This window comes from Aotus nancymaae, unplaced genomic scaffold (assembly GCF_030222135.1).
Source record: "Aotus nancymaae isolate 86718 unplaced genomic scaffold, 86718_ANA_hifiasm-v0.15.2.pri h1tg000029l, whole genome shotgun sequence".
Classification (NCBI taxonomy): domain Eukaryota; kingdom Metazoa; phylum Chordata; class Mammalia; order Primates; family Aotidae; genus Aotus; species Aotus nancymaae.
The window spans coordinates 12,100,978-12,121,105 of NW_026988442.1; the positions used below are offsets into that span (position 1 = coordinate 12,100,978).

At 48.2% G+C, this 20,128-nt stretch overlaps 1 protein-coding gene and 1 non-coding gene across 2 annotated transcripts; one reads left to right on the forward strand and one right to left on the reverse strand.

The window, feature by feature from the left end:
* The first annotated feature begins 13,639 nt into the window (after positions 1 to 13,639).
* LOC135277179 (5S ribosomal RNA) lies at positions 13,640 to 13,758 on the forward strand. The gene has a single exon (XR_010344764.1). It is a non-coding gene; the product is annotated as a 5S ribosomal RNA (ribosomal RNA).
* A 223-nt stretch (positions 13,759 to 13,981) lies between these two features.
* On the reverse strand, positions 13,982 to 18,143 carry LOC105719250 (putative testis-specific Y-encoded-like protein 3). The gene has a single exon (XM_012455212.3). The coding sequence runs from the start codon at positions 18,056 to 18,058 to the stop codon at positions 16,976 to 16,978; it is 1,083 nt and encodes a 360-aa protein (XP_012310635.1). The 5' UTR covers positions 18,059 to 18,143; the 3' UTR covers positions 13,982 to 16,975.
* Positions 18,144 to 20,128: the final 1,985 nt, after the last annotated feature.

Genomic DNA, 20,128 nt, shown 5'->3' on the forward strand with positions numbered 1-20,128 from the left:
GCCATGCTCTTTTCTAAGGTGGTGTATCATTTTATATTACCATCAGCAGTATACAAGAGCTCCAGTTCCTTTACATCCTAATAACACTTGGTATGCTTAATATTCTTAATTTTAGTCATTTTTACAGGTGTATAACATTTCGTGATTTTAATTTATATTTCCCTAATGACGTATTGCACATCTTTTCATGTGCTTGTTATTGTTGTGATAAATATATATTCTTTGGTGAAGTATATGTTCAAATTTTTGTTCATTTGTATTGAGTTTTGGGTTATTGTCAAGTTTTGAGAGTTATTTATGTATTCTGCATATAAATCTTTTATCGGGTAAATGCTTTGAAAAGATTTTCTCTTTATGTATGGCTTGTGTTTTCATTGAAAACTGTTTTGAAGAGCAAAGGTTTTTTTATTTTGATGAAGTCCGATTTATAAACAAATAATTCAATTAAACAAACAATTTGTTTAATTAAACAATTTAATTTGTTCTTTTTGAATTTTTGGTTTGTTTGATTTTTGAGACAGAATGTCACTCTCTCACTCAGGCTACAGTGCAGTGGCAGTGGCATGATCACAGCTCACTGCTGCCTTGACCTCCTGGGCTCAAGCAGTCCTCCTACCTCAGCCTTCCAGGCAGCTAGAACTATAGGCACACACTGCAATGCCCCTTTAGTTATTTTATTAGGAGACAGGTCTCTCTATGTTGCCCAGGCTAGTCTCAAACTTCTGGGCTCAAGCAATCCTCCTGCCTTGGCCTCCCAAACTGCTGGGATTCCAGGCATGAGCCACTGTGCCCAGCAGTGGAGTTGATACCTTAACAATATTAAGTCTTCCAACCAATGAACAAATTATACCTCTCAATTTAGGTCATCTTTAAGTCCTCTCAGCAAAGTTTTATATTTTCAGTGTCTAGGTCTTGCACTTCCTTTGTCAGATTGATTCCTCAGTGTTTTATATTTTTGATGCTATTGTAAATGTTATGTTTTTAAAATTTTATTTATTTAGAGATGGAGTCTCGCTCTGTCGCCCAGGCTGGAGTGTAGTGGCTGGACCTCAGCTCACTCTGCCTCCTAGGTTTAAGCAGTTCTTGTGCCTCAGCCTCCCGAGTAGCTGAGACCACAGATGCATGCCACTACCCCCAGCTAACTTTTGTATTTTTTAGTAGAGACGAGATTTCATCATGTTAGCCAGACTGGTGTGAAACTCCTGACCTCAAATGATCTGCCTGCTTCAACTTCCAAAAGTGCTGGGATGACAGGCGTGAGTCACTGTGCCCGGCCTGTAAATGGTAGATTTTCATTTATTTTTTTTTTATTGCTAGTGTTGTATAGAAATAACAGTTGCTTTTTAAAATATTGATCTTATACTGTAAAACCTTGCTAATTTATTAGTTCTGGTAGCTTTTTTTTAGATCTCATTGGATTTTCTCCACAAATAATCATGTCGTCTGTGAATAAAGATAGTTTTACTTCTTTCTTTCCAATCTGGATGCCTTTTATTTCTGTTGCTTGCCTGATTGCAACAGCTACAATATCCAACATGATACTGAATGGTGAGAGTGGACATACCTGTCTTTATTTTTTGGGTGTTTGTTTTTGAGATGGAGTCTTGCTCTATTGCCCAGGCTGGAGTGCAGTGGTGTGATCTTGGCTCATTGCAACCTCCACCTCCTGGGTTCAAGCAATTCTCCTGCCTCAGCCTCCCGAGTAGCTGAAATTACAGGTGCCAGCCACCAGACCCAGCTAGTTTTTGTATTTTTAGTAGAGATAGGGTTTTACCATGTTGGTCAGGCTGGTCTCGAACTCCTGACCTCAGGTGATCCTGCCTCTGCCTCCCAAAGTGCTGGGATGACAGGCATGAGCCACTGCACCCAGCCCATCCCTGTCTTTAATTTGCTCTTTTCTAGTGTTTTAAGGTAGAAGCTGAGGTCATTTATTTGAGGGCTTTCTTTTCTAATCTAAGTGTTTAGTGCTATAAACTTTTAAAGTCTTGCTGTAATGGCATCCCAGAAATTCTGATATGGTTGTGTTTTCATTGTCATTCCATTCAAAATACTTTCTAATTTTCATTTGATTTCTTTTTTGAGTCGTGTGTTATTTAGTTTCCAAATATTGTGGGATTTTTTTTTTTTTTTTTTTTTTTGAGAAGAGTCTCACTGTCGCCCAGGCTGGAGTGAAATGCCACGACCTCGGCTCACTGCAACCTCCGCCTCCCGGGTTCAAGCAATTCTCCTGCCTCAGCCTCCCAAGTAGCTGGGACTACATGCACTCACCACCACACCCGGCTAATTTTTGTATTTTTTGTAGAGACGGGGTTTCTCCATGTTGGTCAAGCTGGTCTCAAACTCAAGCTCAAGTGACCTGCCCACAGTGGCCTCCCATAGTGTTGGGATTACAGATGTGAGCCACCGTGCCTGTCCAGTTGCTCTTTTTAAACAGTTGTCTTTAAAGAATATAAATAATAAGAAAAAACGTTACATATGTACCCACGTAGTTACCATTTTCAGTGGTCTTTAACCCTCTGTGTATATCCAGATTTCCATCAGATACCATTTTCCATCTGCCTGAAAGATGTCCCTTAACATTTCTTGTAGTGGGAATCTAATGATGATGAATGCTGTCAGCTTCTGTACATCTAAAATTTTGCCTTCATTATTAAAATATATTTTTGCTGGATAAAAAATTTTAGGTTGATAGTTTTCTGGTACTTTAAAGATGTTACTCCACTGTATTTTTGCTGGATAAAGAATTCTAGGTTGGGCCAGGCACAGTGGCTCACGCCTGTAATCCCAGCACTTTGGGAGGCCAAGGTGGGCAGATCACCTGAGATCGGGAGTTCGAGACCAGCCTGACCAACATGGAGAAACCCCGTCTCTACTAAAAATACAAAAATTAGCCAGACATGGTGGCGCATGCCTGTAATCCCAGCTACTTGGGAGGCTGAGGCAGAAGAATCACTTAAACCCGGGAGGCAGAGGTTTCAGTGAGCCGAGATTGCACCATTACACTCCAGCCTGGGCAGCAAGAGTGAATGAAGCTCCATCTCAAAAAAAAAAAAATTATAGATTGGTAGTTTTCTTTTCTAGTACCTTAAAGATGTTACTCCACTGTCTTCTTCCATTGCTTCCAACAGCAAATTTGATATTGTCCTTATCTTTGTGCCCTTCGTATATAAGTCTTTTCTCTCTCGGTGCTTCTAAGATTTTCTCTGTTAATTGATTTTAAGCCATTTGATCATGAGATGACTTGGTGTGGTTTTCTTAATTTCTTGTGCTTAAAATTTGTTGAGATTATTGGATATGTGCGTTTATAGTTTTCATTAAGCTTGGAAAGTTTTTGGCTATTTCTTCAAATATTTTTTCTGTCCTTCATCTCTCTTCTTTCCTTCAGCAATTCTGATGACTCATATGTGAGACTGCTTGAAACTGTCCAACCATGGAAGTCCTGCCCACAGGCGCACTCTTTTCCTTTGTTTTCATTTTGATTCTTTCATCTGTTTTTTTTTTTAATTATCTTCTCTTTCTTTTTGTGCAACCATCACCACTGTCTATCTCCAGAACTTTTTCATCATCTCAAATTGAAATGGGCTGGGCGTGGTGGCTCATGCCTGTAAAACCAGCACTTTGGGAGCCCAAGGCAGACAGATCAACTGAGGTCAGGAGTTCGAGACCAGCCTGGCCAACATGGTGAAACCCCATCTCTACTAAAAATACAAAAATTAGCAGGGTGTTGTGGCAGACACCTGTAATCCCAGCTACTCAGGAGGCTGAAGCAGGAGAAGTGCTTGAATCCCTGAGAGGCAGAGGTTGCAGTGAGCTGAGATCGCATCACTGCACTCCAGCCTGGGCAACAGAGCAAGATTGTGTCTCAAAAAAAAAAAAAAAAAAACGAAACTGTATACCATTACACATTAACTCTCCATTCTCCCCTCCTCCAGTCCCTGGTAACCACCATTCTACTTTTTGTCTCTGAATTTGACTACTCTAGGTGCCTCATATAAGTGGAATCATACAGTATTTGCCCTTTTTTGCCTGCCTTATTTTACTTAACATAACGTCTTCCAGGTTGTTCCATGATGTGGCAGGTGTCAGAAACTCACTCCAGCTGGGTGTGGCAGCTCATGCCTGTACTCCCAGCAGTTTGGCAGGCCAAAGCAGCTGGATCACCTGAGGTCAGAAGTTCGAGATCAGCCTGGCTAACATGGAAGAGACCATCCCATCTCAACCAAAAATACAGAAATTAGCCAAGCGCAGTGGCATGTGCCTGTAATCCCAGCTACTTGAGAGGCTGAGGCACAAGAATTGCTTAAACCCGGGAGGCAAAGGTTGCAGTGAGCCAAGATCAAGCTATTGCACTCCAGCCTGGGTGACAGTGGCCAGAGCGAGACTCCGTCTCAAAAACAAACAAACAACAACAAAAAAACCTCATTCCTTTTGTAAGGCTAAATGATATTCTGCCATATTTTGTTTATTCATCCATCAGTGGACATTCGGGTTACTTTCATTTCTTGGCTGTTGTGAATAATGCTGCGTTGGTATACAAATACCTACTTCAGTCCCTGATTTCAGTTCTTTTGGGTATGCACCCAGGTATAGAATTGTTGGATCATATCGTATTCTTTAATTCTTTGAGAAACTGCCATATTGTTTTCCACAGTGGCTGTACCATTTTACATTCCCACCAGCAATGCACAAAGGCTCCAATTTCTCTGTAGCTTTGCCAAGACTTATTTTCTGTTTTTTTAAAATAATGCCCATCCTCGTGCAGATGAAGTGGTATCTCACTGTGGTTTTGATTTGCATTTATCTAGTTATTAGTGATGTTGAGCATCTTTTTTTTTTTTTTTTTTTTGAGACAGAGTCTCACACTGTCACTCAGGCTGGAGTGCAGTAGTGTGATCTTGGCTCACTGCAACCTCCACCTCCCAGTTTCAAGCGATTCTCTTGCCTCAGCCTCCTGAGTAGCTGGGACTATTGGTGCCCACAACCACACCCAGCTAATTTTTTGTATTTTTTTGGTAGAGACAGGGTTTCACTATGTTGGTCAGGCTGGTCTCAAACTCCTAACGTTGTGATTCACCCGCCTCGGCCTCCCAAAGTGCTGGGATTACAGGCATGAGCCACTGTGCCTAGCCTATTGAGCATCTTTTCCTGTGCTTATTGACTGTTTGTATATCTTCTTTGAATAAATGTCTAATCAAGTTCTTTGCCCATTCTTTTAATCGAGTTGTTTTCTTGTTGCACTATAGAAGCTATTTGTATATTGTGTATATTAAACCATATCAGGTCTCTGATTTGCAGATATTTTCTCCCATTCTGTGGGTTGCCTTTTTACTCTCTTGATTGTGTCCTGTTATGAACAAAAGTTTAATTTAATTAATGTATTTAGAGACAGGGTCTTGCTATGTTGCCCAGACTGGAATACAGTGGCTATTCACAGATGCAGTGATTGCACATTGCAGCCTCAAACTCCTGAGCTCACGTGATCCTCCCACCTCAGCCTCCCAAGTAGCTGCAACTGTAGACATAGGCCACTGAGCCCAGCCAAAAGTCTAATTTTGATGAATTCCAATCTATCTAGTTTTTCTTTTGTTTCCTGTGCTGTTGGTGTCATATCCAAAAGATCATCACCAGCCGGGTGCGCTGGCTCATGCCTATAATCCCAGCACTTTGGGAGGCTGGGATAGGTGGATCATGAGGTCAAGAGTTCGAGACCAGCCTGACCAACATGGTGAAACCCGATCTCTACTAAAAATACAAAAAAATTAGCCAGGCATGGTGGCAGGCGCCAGTAATCCCAGTTACTCAGGAGGCTGAGGCAGAAGAATCACTTGAACCGAGGAGGCAGAGATTGTAGTGAGCCGAGATCAGGCCATTGCACTCTAGTCTGGGTGACAGAACGAGACTCTGTCTCAAAAAAAAAAAAAAAAAAGATAATCACCAAATCCATTGTTATGAAACTTTTCCCCTATGTCTTCTTCTAAGAATATTATAGTTTTAGCTCTCACATTTAGGTCTTTGATCCATTTTGAGTTCATGTTTGTATGTGGTATGTGGTCCAAATTCATTCTTTTCCATGTGGATATTCAGTTCTCCCAACACCATTTGTTAAAAAGACAATCCTTTTTCCATTGAATGGTTTTGGCACCACTGTCAGAAATCTTTTGACCATATGTCTGAGGATCTATTTAATTTGTTGAACATGTGGAATAAAATTAGAATAACTTGTAATGTGCTTATCTGCCTGTTCTAGCATCGGTTTCAGTTGTAGGTTGGTTTTTGCTTATTCCCTCATTATGGATTGCATTGCCTACTGCTTTGTAGGACTGATCATCTTTGATCGGGTGCCAGACATTGTGAGTTTCAGCTTGTTGGGTGCTGGATATATTAGTAATCTGTAAATCCTCTTGGGCTTTCTTCTGGGACATTTGAGTTACTTGGAAACGGTTTAATCCTTTTGAGTCTTGCTCACACAAGATTTTTTTAGGCAAATCCAACCAGTGCTCATTCTAAAGCAAATTATTTGCCATTAGTGAGGCAAGACCTCCTGACTCCTCTCCCTAACACCCCACAATACTTGGTATAATACCGTGGCTGGTGAGAACAGACACAGTCCCCATCCAGTGAGCAGCAGGCACTGTTCCCCAAGTCCTTCCTGATGGGCCTTTCCTTGGCCTTGGGTCCTTCCCTCACACACACGTGCTCATCAGTATCCTGCTGGGTTTCTGGGGTGCCTCGGCAGCTCTCCATGGGTTTCTCTCTAGACAGCTCTCTCCCCTCTGGCATTCTGTCCTATACACTTTAGTTACTTTGCCCTGACATTTAGCTCCGCCTCCTCAACTCATGTTGTTCCCTGGCTCCACTTTACTTCCCCCTCCCTATGTTGCAGCCTGAAAACTCTCTCAAGGCTGGGGGCAATCACAGGGCTCACCTTTGTTTCCCATCTGTCTGTAATCTCTGTCCTTTATCATTCAACACCCAGAGCCTTGAAAACCACTATTTCGTGTATTTTGTCTAGTTTTACTTTTGTTTTAGGTGGGGAGATATATCTGATCCCTGTTACTTCACCTTGCCTAGAAACAGAAGTAGTCTCTGCACTTCCTTTTATTGTTTTTTTAGACAGAGATTTGCTCTTGTCGCCCAGGCTGGAGTGCAATGGCATCATCTCAGCTCATTGAAACCTCTGCCTCCTGGGTTCAAGCGATTCTCCTGCCTCAGCCTCCCGAGTAGCTGGGATTACACGTGCCTGCCACCACGCCCAGCTAATTTTTTTTGTATTTTTTAGTAGAGACAGGGTTTCACCAAGTTGGCCAGGCTGGTCTTGAACTCCTGACTTCAGGTCATCCACCCACCTCAGCCTCCCAAAGTGCTGGGATTACAGGCATGAGCCACCATGCTCGGCCTGCACTGCCTTTTTTACCTGTAAGATCAGAGGGCCTCTGCAAAGCACTGTATAAGGGTTTTTTGTTTTAAGACAGGGTCTTGCTCTGTCACCCAGGTTGGAGTGCAGTGGCGCAATTTCAGCTTACTCCAACCTCCACTTCCCAGGTTCAAGTGATCTTCCCACCTCAGCCTCCAAGTAGCTGGGACCATAGGCGCCCATAACCACACCCAGCTAATTTTTATATGTTTTTTGTAGAGACAGGGTTTCACAATGTTGCCCAGGCTGGTCTCAAACTCCTAGACTCAAGCAATCTGCCCACCTTGGCCTCCCAAAGTGCTGGGATTACAGGTGTGAGCCACCACACCCAGCCAAATTCTTTGAAGTAAAAAAGCCACTCACACAATAGGTACTCAATCCCTCCTCACTCACCAAAGGAGAGTCTAAAGGGCCTGCCTCCTAGGAATCTTAGTTTGGCAGTGACTTAGCTCAACTTGAGGAACTTTCTAGGTCCAGAACCCTTGCAATTGGACCTGTGCTAGCCCAGATCAGCACCGTCCAACCCTGAGGGCCATCATAGGGTGAAAGTGACATTTGGGGGGTCTCATAGAAAAGCCAAATTGTAAGGCCGGGCGCGGTGGCTCACGCCTATAATCCCAGAACTTTGGGAGGCCGAGGCGGGTGGATCATGAGGTCAAGGGATCGAGACCATCCTGGTCAACATGGTGAAACCCCGTCTCGACTAAAAATACAAAAAAATTAGCTGGGTATGGTGGTGTGCGCCTGTAATCCCAGCTACTCGGGAGGCTGAGGCAGGAGAATTGCTTGAACCCAGGAGGCGGAGGTTGCGGTGAGCCGAGATTGCGCCATTGCACTCCAGTCTGGGTAACAACAGCGAAACTCCGCCTCAAAAAAAAAAAAAAAAAAAAAAAAAAGAAAAGCCAAATTGTAGCTGTGAACACCTAGAGACGGTGGTCTTAGCTTGCCTCTAGGCATTGGACATTATGAGCAGACTCCCTTTAAGGGAGTTCATTCTCCGTGGATGCTTGGTCTGCCAATACCCTGCTCCCCCTTGGCAATACCTAATTCAAGATTGGGCACATGACCTAGTTCTAGACAGTAAGGTACAGGACCAGGAAAGTCTACAGGGGCTTCTGGGAAAGGCCTCCTCCTTTTTTTTTTTTTTTTTTTGAGATGAAGTTTCACTTTGTCGCTCAGGCTGCAGTGCAGTGGCTTAATCTCAGCTCACTGCAACCTCTACCTCCTGGGTTTAAGTGACCCTCACCCCTCAACCTCCCAAACAGCTAGGATTACAGGCACCTGCCACCACACCTGGCTATTTTTTTTTTTTTTTTTTTTAGTAGAGATGGAGTTTCACAGTACTGGCCAGGCTGGTCTTGAACTCCTGATCTCAGGCAATCCACCTGCCTCAGCCTCCCAAAGTGCTGGGACCACAGGCGTGAGCCACCTTGCCTGGCCCAGGCTTCCTCCATTTTAAGGGGAGTCATGGTAAGACACAGTCTACCGTCTCTGGAGTTGCCATACTCCAGTGTGGACACTTGGGGCTGCTGCCACCATCTTGGCACCAACCTGAAGATGGAACTAACAAGACGGATGGCAGATCAGAGAAGGCCCGAGCCTGGAAGACATCATTGAGCTGATGAATCAAATAGTCCCAATGCCTCTCTCCCCTCTGAATATTCATATAAGAAAAAAAAAAAAAAAGAGCGGTTCAGGTAGATGCCACCAAAAGCATCGTCACTGAGCTGGCCACCTGGAGGGCTGGAGGTACATGTGGAGGGGAGCACCTTGAAGGTACGGTTACCTCCTGCTAAGGAGTTCTGACTTTCTCCTTTGGATGAGAAAAGGGCCCAAGGCCACGTCGGGGGAAGCGGCAAAAGCAGCCCCGCATAGGCCTAGCAGCCTTCCAGCGGGTGCCTGATGCACCACAGCCCCGTGCCCTGATATCCTGAGTCAGCTTTGATGGTGGGGCCTGTGGGTGCAGGCCTCAAAGTTCACCAACTCCGGTCAATATTTAGTTCTCCTGCTGGGTGAGAGCAAGCAAGCGCCAGGGACTTCCTTGAATTTTTGTGCTGAAATGGTATCCTTGGAGGAAAATATCAAAGTCCCCCAAGCTGTAATCAAGGCAGTTGCAGATTACAAGTAATTGCCATAGTTTCGGGACAGATTCTTCTCAGATTGAAAAGAGCCTGTCCAAAGTTCCTTCCCAGGCCAACAGAACAGAACAGGGCAGGCACCTGCAGCAGAGGGGAGCGGAACCCTGGGATCCAAGGCTTGTGTTGACTCTCCACGCCCGAGCAGGAAGCCCCCTCTGTACCCTGGCCTCCTTCCTCCATGCTTGGAGCATGTGTAGGCCACGTGGCCATCTCTCCGTAGTAATGCTCAGGAACAGGTGTGGGGACATTTATTGCCTCAATTTCAAGACTGTCTGGAAAAGGGCAGTACTGCCCTGGGCAGTAGAGAGTTCATATCCCTAGAGATACAAGCCCTGGAAGGGCCTTCAGCAGGCATCCATGCCTGCATATGTGCTGTCCTCTTGCCCACCAGGAAGACCCTCCTGAACCTTAAAGATATGATGCATGCATTCAGTCATTTCACAAAGAACTACCTGTGCCAGGAGGTAAGGGGCATTTAGCAATAAATAAAGTCCCACTGGGTGCCGTGGCTCAAACCTGTAATCCCAGCACTTTGGGAGGCCAAGACAGGTGGATCAAATGAGGTCAGGAGTTTGAGACCAGCCTGGCCAACATGGTGAAACCCCATCTCTACTAAAAATTAGCCAGGTGTGATGGTGCATGCCTGTAATCCCAGCTACACGAGAGGCTGAAGCATAAGAATCGCTTAAACCCAGGAGGAAGAGGTTGCAGTGAGCCGAGATTGTGCCAATGCACTTCAGCCTGGGCAACAGATCCAGATTCCATCTCAAAAAAAAAAAAAATCCCCAAGAGTGTAGAGAAAAAGGCAGATAGATAAAATGAACATACAATATGATATTAGGTGGTTGTAAGTGCTATAACAGAAAGGGGACAGAGAGTGACAGGGTGATTTTTAGAAAGGGTGGTCAGGGAAGGCTTCCTTTGAAGAGGTGTAACTAATGTTTGAACTGATAAACCTTAATGAAGGCAGGAGCCGGCCATGTAAACACCTGGAGAAGCAGCGTCTAGGCAGAGAAGAGGAAGCAAAGTCTTCAGCCAGGTTTGAAGACTAGCAAGAGGCTGGTGTAGGCTGGGCACGATGGCTCACACCTGAAATCCTAGCACTTTGGGAGGCCAAGGTGGGCAGATGGCTTGAGCCCAGGAGTTCAAGACCAACCTGGGCAACATGGTGAAACCCCATCTCTATAAAAAAAATACAAAAATTAGCTGGGCATGGTGGCACACACTTGTAGTCCCAGCTACTCAGGAGGCTGAGGTGGGAGGATCACCTGAGGTGGTAGGTTGAGGCTGCAGTGAGCCTTGATTATACCACCACTGCATTCCAGCTTGGGTAACAGAGTAAGACACTGTCTCAAAAAGAAAAAAAAAGGGGGCTGGTGGAGTTGCAAAGTGGTCCGGAGGTGGAGAAGCATATGAGATGAAGTTGGAGAGCTGACTGCAGGTCAGATCACGCATGTCTTGCAGGCTGGGCAGAGCACGTTGGCTTTTCCTCTGTATATTGCAGACATTGGGTTTGGAGCAGGACATGGTCCGACTCAGGTTCAGAGAGTCACACTCTGCCTGCTGTACCCATAGAAAGCCCTGGCACATGGTAGGTGCTTAATAAACATTGGTGGTTATTATCAGCGTTCTTCAGCTGCACCATTGGACCCTGGAGTTCACTGAGGGCAGGGACCAGAACAGTCATCTCATGCTTATTATAGTTGGTGCTAAGATGTGTGGATAAATCAATGACTCAGGGCATGAATGAGTGAGCAAGCTAGGAGTAGGTTCTGAGGAGGAGCCTCGTGTCCCCGGGGCAAGTGGGACATACAGTTGGTGCAGTGTGAAGGAAGCAAGCCACCAGCCATGCCACAGAAAGAACAGGTAAGAGCCCATTTTAGAAAAGAACCATTGCCTGGGCCCTAAGGGAATACAGGATGCAGCTGGGCCCAAATTTGGGCTACAGGAGCCAACACAGCCTGCAAACCAGCGGGCATGAGTCAGGCAAACCACATGGGGCACCACCTCCTAGAATCACCAGGATGCTTGCGGGCTTATCCCAATCCTCCTGGGAGCATCGGAGACAGGCATTTGGCACAAAACAGGCACCCAGAAGGTGCAGCCTAGACAGGCGCTGGTGCCCAGATGTGGGTTTTAGGCTGTACTTGGGAGGTGGCAGAGATTGTTTTGGGCTGGGGCAATCATGGAGGGCTTCCTAGAAGAGCTGCAGCCTAGATGGACAGATAAGGTTCAAACGGAAGCCACTAGGGGTCTGTAACTGTAGATCCGCCTCCAGACATGTCCTGTGAAATCATCCCACCTCTGAGTCACGCCTGATACCCCTCCCTACTATCCAAAAGATAATGCCTTGGCTTGGCATTTGAGAGCTCCTATTTTCTTTTTTTTTTTTTCTGAGACAGAGTCTTGTTCTGTCACCCAGGCTGCAGTGCAGTGGCATGATCTCATGTCACTGCAACCTCCGCCTCCGAGGTTCAAGCAGTTCTCTTGCCTCAGCCTCTGGAGTAGCTGGGATTACAGGCACACGCCACCACACCAGGCTAATTTTTGTATTTTTAGCAGAAAGGGGATTTCACCATGCTGGTCAGGCCGGTCTCAAACTCCTGACCTCGTGATCCACCCACCTTGGCCTCCCAGAGTGCTGGGATTACAGGTGTGAGCCACCGAGCCCAGGCAAGAGTTTCTATTTTCAGAAAGTGGCCTCTTCAGGTATTGCTCTTAAAAAAATAACAAAAGGTGAAACCCCGCCTCTACTAAAAATACAAAAAATTAGCTGGGCACGGTGGTGCGTGCCTGTAATCTCAGCTACTCAGGAGGCTGAGGCAGGAGAATTGCCTGAACCCAGGAGGCGGAGGTTGCGGTGAGCCGAGATCACGCCATTGCACTCCAGCCTGGGTAACAAGAGCGAAACTCCGTCTCAAAAAAAAAATAACAAAAGATAAATAAAAGAAAAAAACATGGCCTCAATCTACCCATTCAGTCTTGCCTCTCCCAAGCAGCCAAACCCATGGCACGTGCTATATACCTTAACCACGCCACACATTTTCCCATCCAGTGCCTTCGCTCCCACTGTTTGCTCTGCCAGGAATTCCCTTATCTGGCTCCACTTTCTAAACAACTGCCCATTCCTCAACACCCAGCTCATGTCCCAACTTCAGAGAAGTCTCTGCCCTCTGATCCCACATCATCACATACCTGGTGGACTATAAGCCACACTGGATGCAGTTGGGTTTTGTCTCTGTGGATGACCATTGGGTATCAGTTAGGCGTCTTGCCCTGGTGTAATTATTAGTCGTGACCCTTTCACTCCCAAATATGTTCCAGCCAGATGGCAAATTAAACAGTCACCCTTCATCACCGGCACCTTTTTTCAACCAGCTAAAATCCTTTGGGCAGGAATCATGCCTTTGTCAGAGCCCAGCACAGTACTCTGAACGCTGGAATAAAGTCAGTCACTCACACCAGTAATCTCTGAGATGCTGGATACTGAACTATGTGAGGCAAAGCTGCAGAAACATCTGTCCCTGTTCTCCTGCCACATGTGAAAGGAGGTGGAGGAAGGTAAGAAAAGATCATTTCAGAGAGGCCGTGCACAGTGGCTCACACCTGTAATCCCAGCACTTTGGGAAGCCAAGGTGGTTGGATCACTTGAGGTCAGGAGTTTTGAGACCAGCCTGGCCAACACAGTGACACCCTGTCTGTACTAAAAATACAAAACTAGCCGGATGTGGTGGCATGTGCCTGTAATCCCAGCTACTGGGGAGGCTGAGGCAGAAGAATTGCTTGAATCTGGGAGGCCGAGGCTGCAGTGAGCCAAGATCGCACCACTGCACTCCAGCCTGGGTGACAGAGTGAGACCCTGTCTCAAAAGAGAAAAAAAAAATTATTAAGAGAGTTACAAGTGACATGGAAAAAATCATGATGGGAGTGGGGAAAGAGATGAGGAGGGGCAGAGGCTAATTTTGGACAGGCTTGGCAGAGAAGGCCTCTGGATTTGAAGTCTGAATGAATTTAGGGAGCCAGTATCTGCAGGAGGAACATCCTTGCTAGGAAGTTGGGAAAAGCAAGTGCTAAAATCCTGAAGCTTGTCTACAGCCATACCACCCTGAATGTGCCCAATCTCATTAGATCTCGGAAGCAAAGCGGGGTCGGGCCTGGTTAGTACTTGGATGCGAGACCACCTGGGAATACCAGGTGCTGTAGGCTATAAAAAATAAAATAAAATAAAATCCTGAGGCTAGAACATGCTTAGTGTGTTTAAAGAACAGGAGAGAGGCCAGTGTGGGAGCAGAGAGCGTGAAGCAGGGGTGGATGGGAGATGCTGGCAGGGACCAGCAAAAGCAGGGATTTGTCGCCTGCAAAAAGGAATTGATAGATGTATATTTTTAACCAGTGTAGGGTGTTGGATGGGGAAGTAATGTGATCTAAGTTATTTTTTCCCCAGACAGGAAAGTTTTTATTTTTTATCATGCATATAGAAGACAAAAACGCCACAGATCCCCTTGTGACTGGACAAAGCCACCTCAGGAATATTTCTCTGCTTAAAAGAAGCGATGTCAGTTACCATGATGTCAATTACAACCTGGCACAAAATCATCAGGACCATCACAGTCACAGATTTCTTTCTGGAGGTTAACCTTACAGAACACAGTCACAACTTCCAGTCTTAAGTCCGACAAAACAAACTCTGCTTCTAAGTACAAGGTTATACTAAAGGCCCCCACAACTTGATAACAATTGTGATTAGTCACATAAATTTCCAAGTGGCATAAAAATGTGCTTTGACAATCTTGCAGAAGTTCTCAACTAAAAGCAACAAGCAGGGCTTTATAGCATAATGCCCCAAAGGGCTGAAACACAGGAGAGATGCATAGGGTCTTACTTAAAAGCAGCAGAATAAAAGCATACAACATGAACTTTCTACATACACAAAAGGTTAGACCAAGAGAGAAAACCTCTAAAGTTGCAGCGCTCTATAATTCTTCTAGTCTACAAAACGTATTGGTGAATCAACAGTGTTAGCAAGGGCTGGGCACAGCAGCTTGTAATCCCAGCACTTTGGGAAGCCAAGGTGGAGGATCCCTTGAGCCCAGGAGTTAAGAGCAGCCTAGGCAACACAGTGAGACCGCCATCTCTACAAAAATGTTTAAAAAACAGCTGGTCATGGTGGCACACACCTATAATCCCAGCTACTTGGGAGGCTGAATTGGGAGAATTGCTTGAGCCCAGGAGTTCGAGGCTATGATTGCATCACTGCACTCCAGCCTGGGCAACAGAATGAGATCCTGTCTTGAAGAAAAAAAAAATCGGGCAGGCACAGTGGTTCATGCCTGTAATTTTAGCACTTTGGGAGGCCAAGATGAGCAGATCATTGAACACAAGAGTTCAAGATTAGCCTGGGCAACACAGTGAGACCCTATTTCTACTTATTAACCAAAATCAAGGGTTCTCCTCCTTTTGCCATCTCTCAGCCATCCTGCCTTTTCAGCTGGCTCTGGCCCCTGTTGTACTTTCCTGCCAAAAGCACCCTCCACATTATTTTGTGATAAGGCCTCCCCAGGTCCTGGTGGACAGAAGATAATGCCTTCCAAGGAAGAAGCCTGGGTATGGTCACCACCACCCCTTCCCCTAAAATGAAATGGAGATAGACAGGTCTGCAAGCAGGGGAAGGAGAGGGTGGGCAGCTCAACTCTTGTACCTAGAGGGGTTTGGACTTGGTGGAGGAAGAAGTAAGAGTTGGGGTTAGTCTAAAAGAACACAGCATAAAATGGAATATTAGCTATCCCTGCCCGTGGGACTTCCTGGTCTCTCTGTTCAGCAGCCTTGCACTGTCCCCTTTGGAAGATTCTAGGCCTTGCTAAAGAGGGTAAGGCATGAGGGAGGAAATGCCGGCAGTCTACAGCACAAGCCCTCCCTCTCTGGAGACCAAGAGAGGCAAACAACACTAAAGTCTCTTTTTGTTTTTTTTTGAGATGGAGTATTGCTTTTGTTGCCCAGGCCGGAGTGCAATGGTGCGATCTCGGCTCATCGCAACCTCCACCTCCTGGGTTCAAGCAATTCTCCTGCCTCAGCCTCCTGAGTAGCTGGGATTACAGGCATGCACAACCACACCTGGCTAATTTTGTATTTTTTACTAGAGATGGGGTTTCTCCATGTTGGTCAGGCTGGTCTCAAACTCCCAACCGCAGGTGATCCGCCCACCTCAGCCTCTCAAAGTGCTGGGGTTACTACAGGTGTGAGCCACTGCACCCAGCCCAAAGTCTTTCTTGTTAAGTTTAAGAAAAAATCTTTTTCTTCAGTTGTTATTGTTTGTTTCTAAGTCATCATTTAAAGAAAAAATGGTGTGAGATCTGGGTATGGGTAGACAGGCCCCATGACCAGGAAGACCCCCTCCCCAGTGCCCACAGCCTGGCAGCCTAACAGGTAGAGGCAGGGGGGCTGCCAGAGCACCTGGATTCCGTGGGGTCCAGTAACTGGGGCTGAGGAGGGGATCCCGTCCTTGCTCCTGCCTCACTCACACGCCTAGATAGGCCAGTTTGGCAGAGTTCCTGGGGATTAGGGGCTCTCCTGTGCATTGGCAGGTGGCCCACCTGGGTCCACAGGCGGTTATGGAGGCTCCTGTAGACCTGGGTGCAGGCAACAGGGCTGATGGTGGCCTGGGCAAAATTCATGGGAAAGGTGATAGCCAGGCATTGGTGGAGCACAGAACAGACCCTCACAAGCTGTAGCAGGCTGTGATGTCAACCACCGTGGGGCAGGAGGAGCAGTATGATCACAAAGAATGTGCTGTCCACTGCTTCATGCCCTTGACCTCACCCATGCCCAGCGGCCGGCTGTGTGCTCATCCTGCCAGATGCCCAAGAGTCCGCTTGGTGGTAGCCTGGCCTGTGCTCTTGAGGCCATGGAACGTCCAAGTCTGGGTGGCACCCGCATCAAATGCACCCACTTCATCTTGGGTGATGAGACTCAGCTTGCCACAACCAGGGTGCAGAGCTACTGTGAGCACAACCAGCACTCATGCGAAGGCCGGCAGGCTGGGGGCTTGAAGCATAGGCCTCAAAGAGGCACTGTCCTCCAGGTAGTGACTTGCGGGTGCCCTTGTCAAAAATGGCTGCGATGGCCACAGTCACGGGTCCATACCATAAAGTTGATGGCAGTGCACATCCACAGCACTGGGTAGATGCAGCGGCATGTGACAGCCATGTGATGTTAACACAGAACAGCATGAGGCCATATGGAAACAGCAGAGACTGGCCACAAGGGCCATAATCTGAGAGCTGAGTATACCGAACATGGAGAGCCGGAGTGCACAGAACAGAAAGACAGCAGAGCGCCCCTGACTGGCCTGAGCCCAGATCGGCCAGAGGGAGGCCACAGGAGGCCAGAGGGAGCCTTATGTAGGCCCCACATCCCAGGGCAACACTTAGCCAGACTGGAACCCGTAGGGCCTAGAAGGGGCCTCCGTGGGCCACCTTGCAACGCCTCCCCTGGCTCTGCAGGGCCTATCCCCCAGCAGGTAGTACTGCAGGGGGTTGGCCCACAGGTCATCTTTAATAATCTGGGCAACGCTGTCGGCCTCTGGGAGGCTGTGCTGTGAAAACCAGCTGAAGAAGCTTCGGACAGTGTCCCGGTTCCTGTGTACGAGGGCCGGGGGTTCCTGGCCCCGGTGCCACCGGATGCGAGTCGCAATGGACACCACTCGGCCTGAGGGTCTGCATTCATACTCCTTTACTATCACCTTGTTCTGGAAGTAGGGGTTGCTCCAAAAGCGGAACTTGAATTTGCAACCTGTCCTGGAGTGCCTGAGCTCCCTCACCTCCAAATTCATCAAGTAGCAGAGCATGTCTTCATCTCGAGGGCTGATCATGGCTGACAGCTGCGGGTGGTTCAGAAAGGCAGTGACCCAGAAGCCCGGAATATTCTGGATGATGAAGCTCCTACGGGCGAGGTGCAACCTGTGCATCCGCCCAAACCTGCGCTCAAGCTGGAGGTAGGCCCTGTCGGCCTGGGCGCTCATGGCCTCCTCCTCCCACTGGATGGCCTCCAAAGGGTCCACAATTAGGACACCAAAGTTCAGTGGTCCCGGGCCCTCCTGGGCCTCCGCTCCCACCTCCTGCTTCTCCTCCCCCACCAGCTTCTCCCCCACCTGCTGCTTCTCCACCTCCTCTGCGGCCTCCTCCTTGAAGATGGCGCCCTCCTCCGTGGTCGCGTCCTCGGTCTTCTCGCCGGCTCCTGCCCGAGCCCACGGGCCCTCTGAACCGCAGGCTTCTGGGGCTTTGTCCCGGACCCGACCGTTTTCCAGGCTCAGGGCAGTCGCTGCGGAGGTCGTTTCCCCGCGCCCGGGGGAAGGGAGGGCAGTCCCGAGGCCCTCTGTGGGGTGGAGGAACCCGCGCCCCATAGCTTCTCGGGCCCAGGCCGCAGGGGCCGTGCGCGCGTCCCCCTCCTGCTCAGGGCCGGGCGGCGGACGCGCCGCGGCTTCCGGGGTCCCTGCCCTCTCGTCCGCCATCGCCTGCGGGAGCCTCTGGCCTGGAGGGGCTCCGGGAGCGCGGGCGACTACGGTCTGGGCAAGAGGGGCGGCTGTCGGCGGGAGGACAGTGGGCGGAAGTCTCCGCCCCGCGCGCCCCCTTCTCGGATGTGATTCGCTGGGGTCCTCCGCAGCCGGGAGAGCGGCCTGAAAGCCGGGAGGAGGGGTAGGGGGCTGCTCGATGAGGACGCGACCGCGGGCGCCACACAGACTTGGCCCCGGATTCGTTGGCACTGGCGATGGCGATAGAGGTGGAGGTGGGGAGAACTATGTACCAAGGGAGGGTCAGCTCAGAGCAAACACCAGGGGACAGGCCCAGTCACTGGTCCTGGATAATTAAAACTTTCCCATCACAGCCCCCACGCCAGGCGATTGCTGAACGTTCCCCATCTGCAGTGGGCAGGCAGGAGTCGCCCGGCTCCCACACTCGAGTGTTGCTTTGGGGCAGTTGTAGGACATTCGCAGCCTTGCATTGGATAAATTACTCAGGCACACGCAGAAGGCTTAAAGAGGTATCCCCTGCAACGACTGACCAGATTCAAACCAGATAATGGTAATCTTCTCACACAAAGGTGATCAACACATTCATGTAGGGAAAGAAGGTGCTTGAAATATTCATGTGGGGAAAATAAGCAAGGTCGGAGTGGAAGGATCTGGGGCAAGAGAGGGTGTTAAATGCTACAAACAGGGAGCGAGTGGGCATCTGCCTGGTTTCTCCAACAGGAGCTGGTTCCTCCTGGGCTGGGTGGCAGTAGCCAGGCGGACCCTGCTTTACTTTGTCCTAGGCCCAAAGGCTACCCTTCCAAAGGTGGACTCTAGCCTTAAGTGCAGGGACTGTACCTGGGCAGACTTTTCCTCCCCCACCAGCTTCTCCCCCACCTGCTGCTTCTCCACCTCCTCCGCTGCCTCCTCCTTGAAGATGGTGCCCTCCTCCGTGGTGGCATCCTCAGTCTTCTTGCACTGGACGAGCCAGCCCTCCAAGTCCTTGATCCTGCAAATCTGTATTACTGTGGTCTCAGCTCCCAAACTGTGACCTATGAAGGTCAGTACTCCCTACCTCTGCCCAAGTCCTTGCCACCTCTTCCAGAAAGCTTTCAGTGTTTTCCTGACCAATGGATACAACAGCTCCCTCATCTGAGCCCTGAGACCTATACTGTGGTATACACTCCTTAGGGAGCAGGGTGGATTTCCTTAGGGTCCTAGCTAGAGTTTTAACCTATTGGGGTGGACACTGATCATTTGTCAAGCAGAAGGCCAAAGATGAAGGGTCAACCACTGCCTTTGTACACACAACACCTGCACTTGTTAATGCCCCCACAGGCTCTTGGGATGGACTCCAAGTGACTTGCACTGCTTGGCCATGGACACTGGCTCCAGACCACAGAAGTCAGTTCAATCTGAGCCCCTGACGGGATCTCAGCACAAGGGTTGGCGCCCAGGATAATGATGATGACCTTTATTAGCAAGGTCAAGGTCAGGCAAAGCCATGTAAGCCTCTCAGCAGTCTGCCTGAACCCAGTGGTTGGGCACAAGTGTAGTTAAGGTCAGGTCCTAGCTGTCACCAGCTGTCCACCTTGGGCAGTGATAAGCATGAACGTTTTTGCTTTCTTGGACAACCAGCATCTATTCCTCATCCTAACAGTGCCCCAAATTTCCTTTGAGAAACCACTCCTCCTGTCTCAGCCTTGTTGTCACTGGCATATGGTGACTGGTTTGGGATGGTACAGAATCCCATCAAGGCCAATGAAACAGGATGCTTACTGAGGCTTCTGTGGCAAGTCCTCTCCTGAGAGCCCAGAGGGTTGCTTCCTTTTGGTTGGCAATGTGTGAGAATGGCAGGTCTGGAATCCAGGTAGCATTCTGCTCACTCCCACACAAAGGGGAAATCTACTTTGTAGGGCCTGTGGATGAAGTCACAACTGCATGACAGAGCAGGGAGAAATAGGAATGCTGAGGCCAACCGTGTGGAGCCACTAGATCAAACCTAACCTAAAGACTGCTCTACAGCTGGCATTTTTCAGTTACATGCAATTTCACTGTGCAAAGTCAATT

Coding starts and splice junctions, on each gene's coding strand:
- LOC105719250 (XM_012455212.3), bottom strand. CDS start 18,058: ATGGCGGACGAGAGGGCAGGGACCCCGGAAGCCGCGGCGCGTCCGCCG.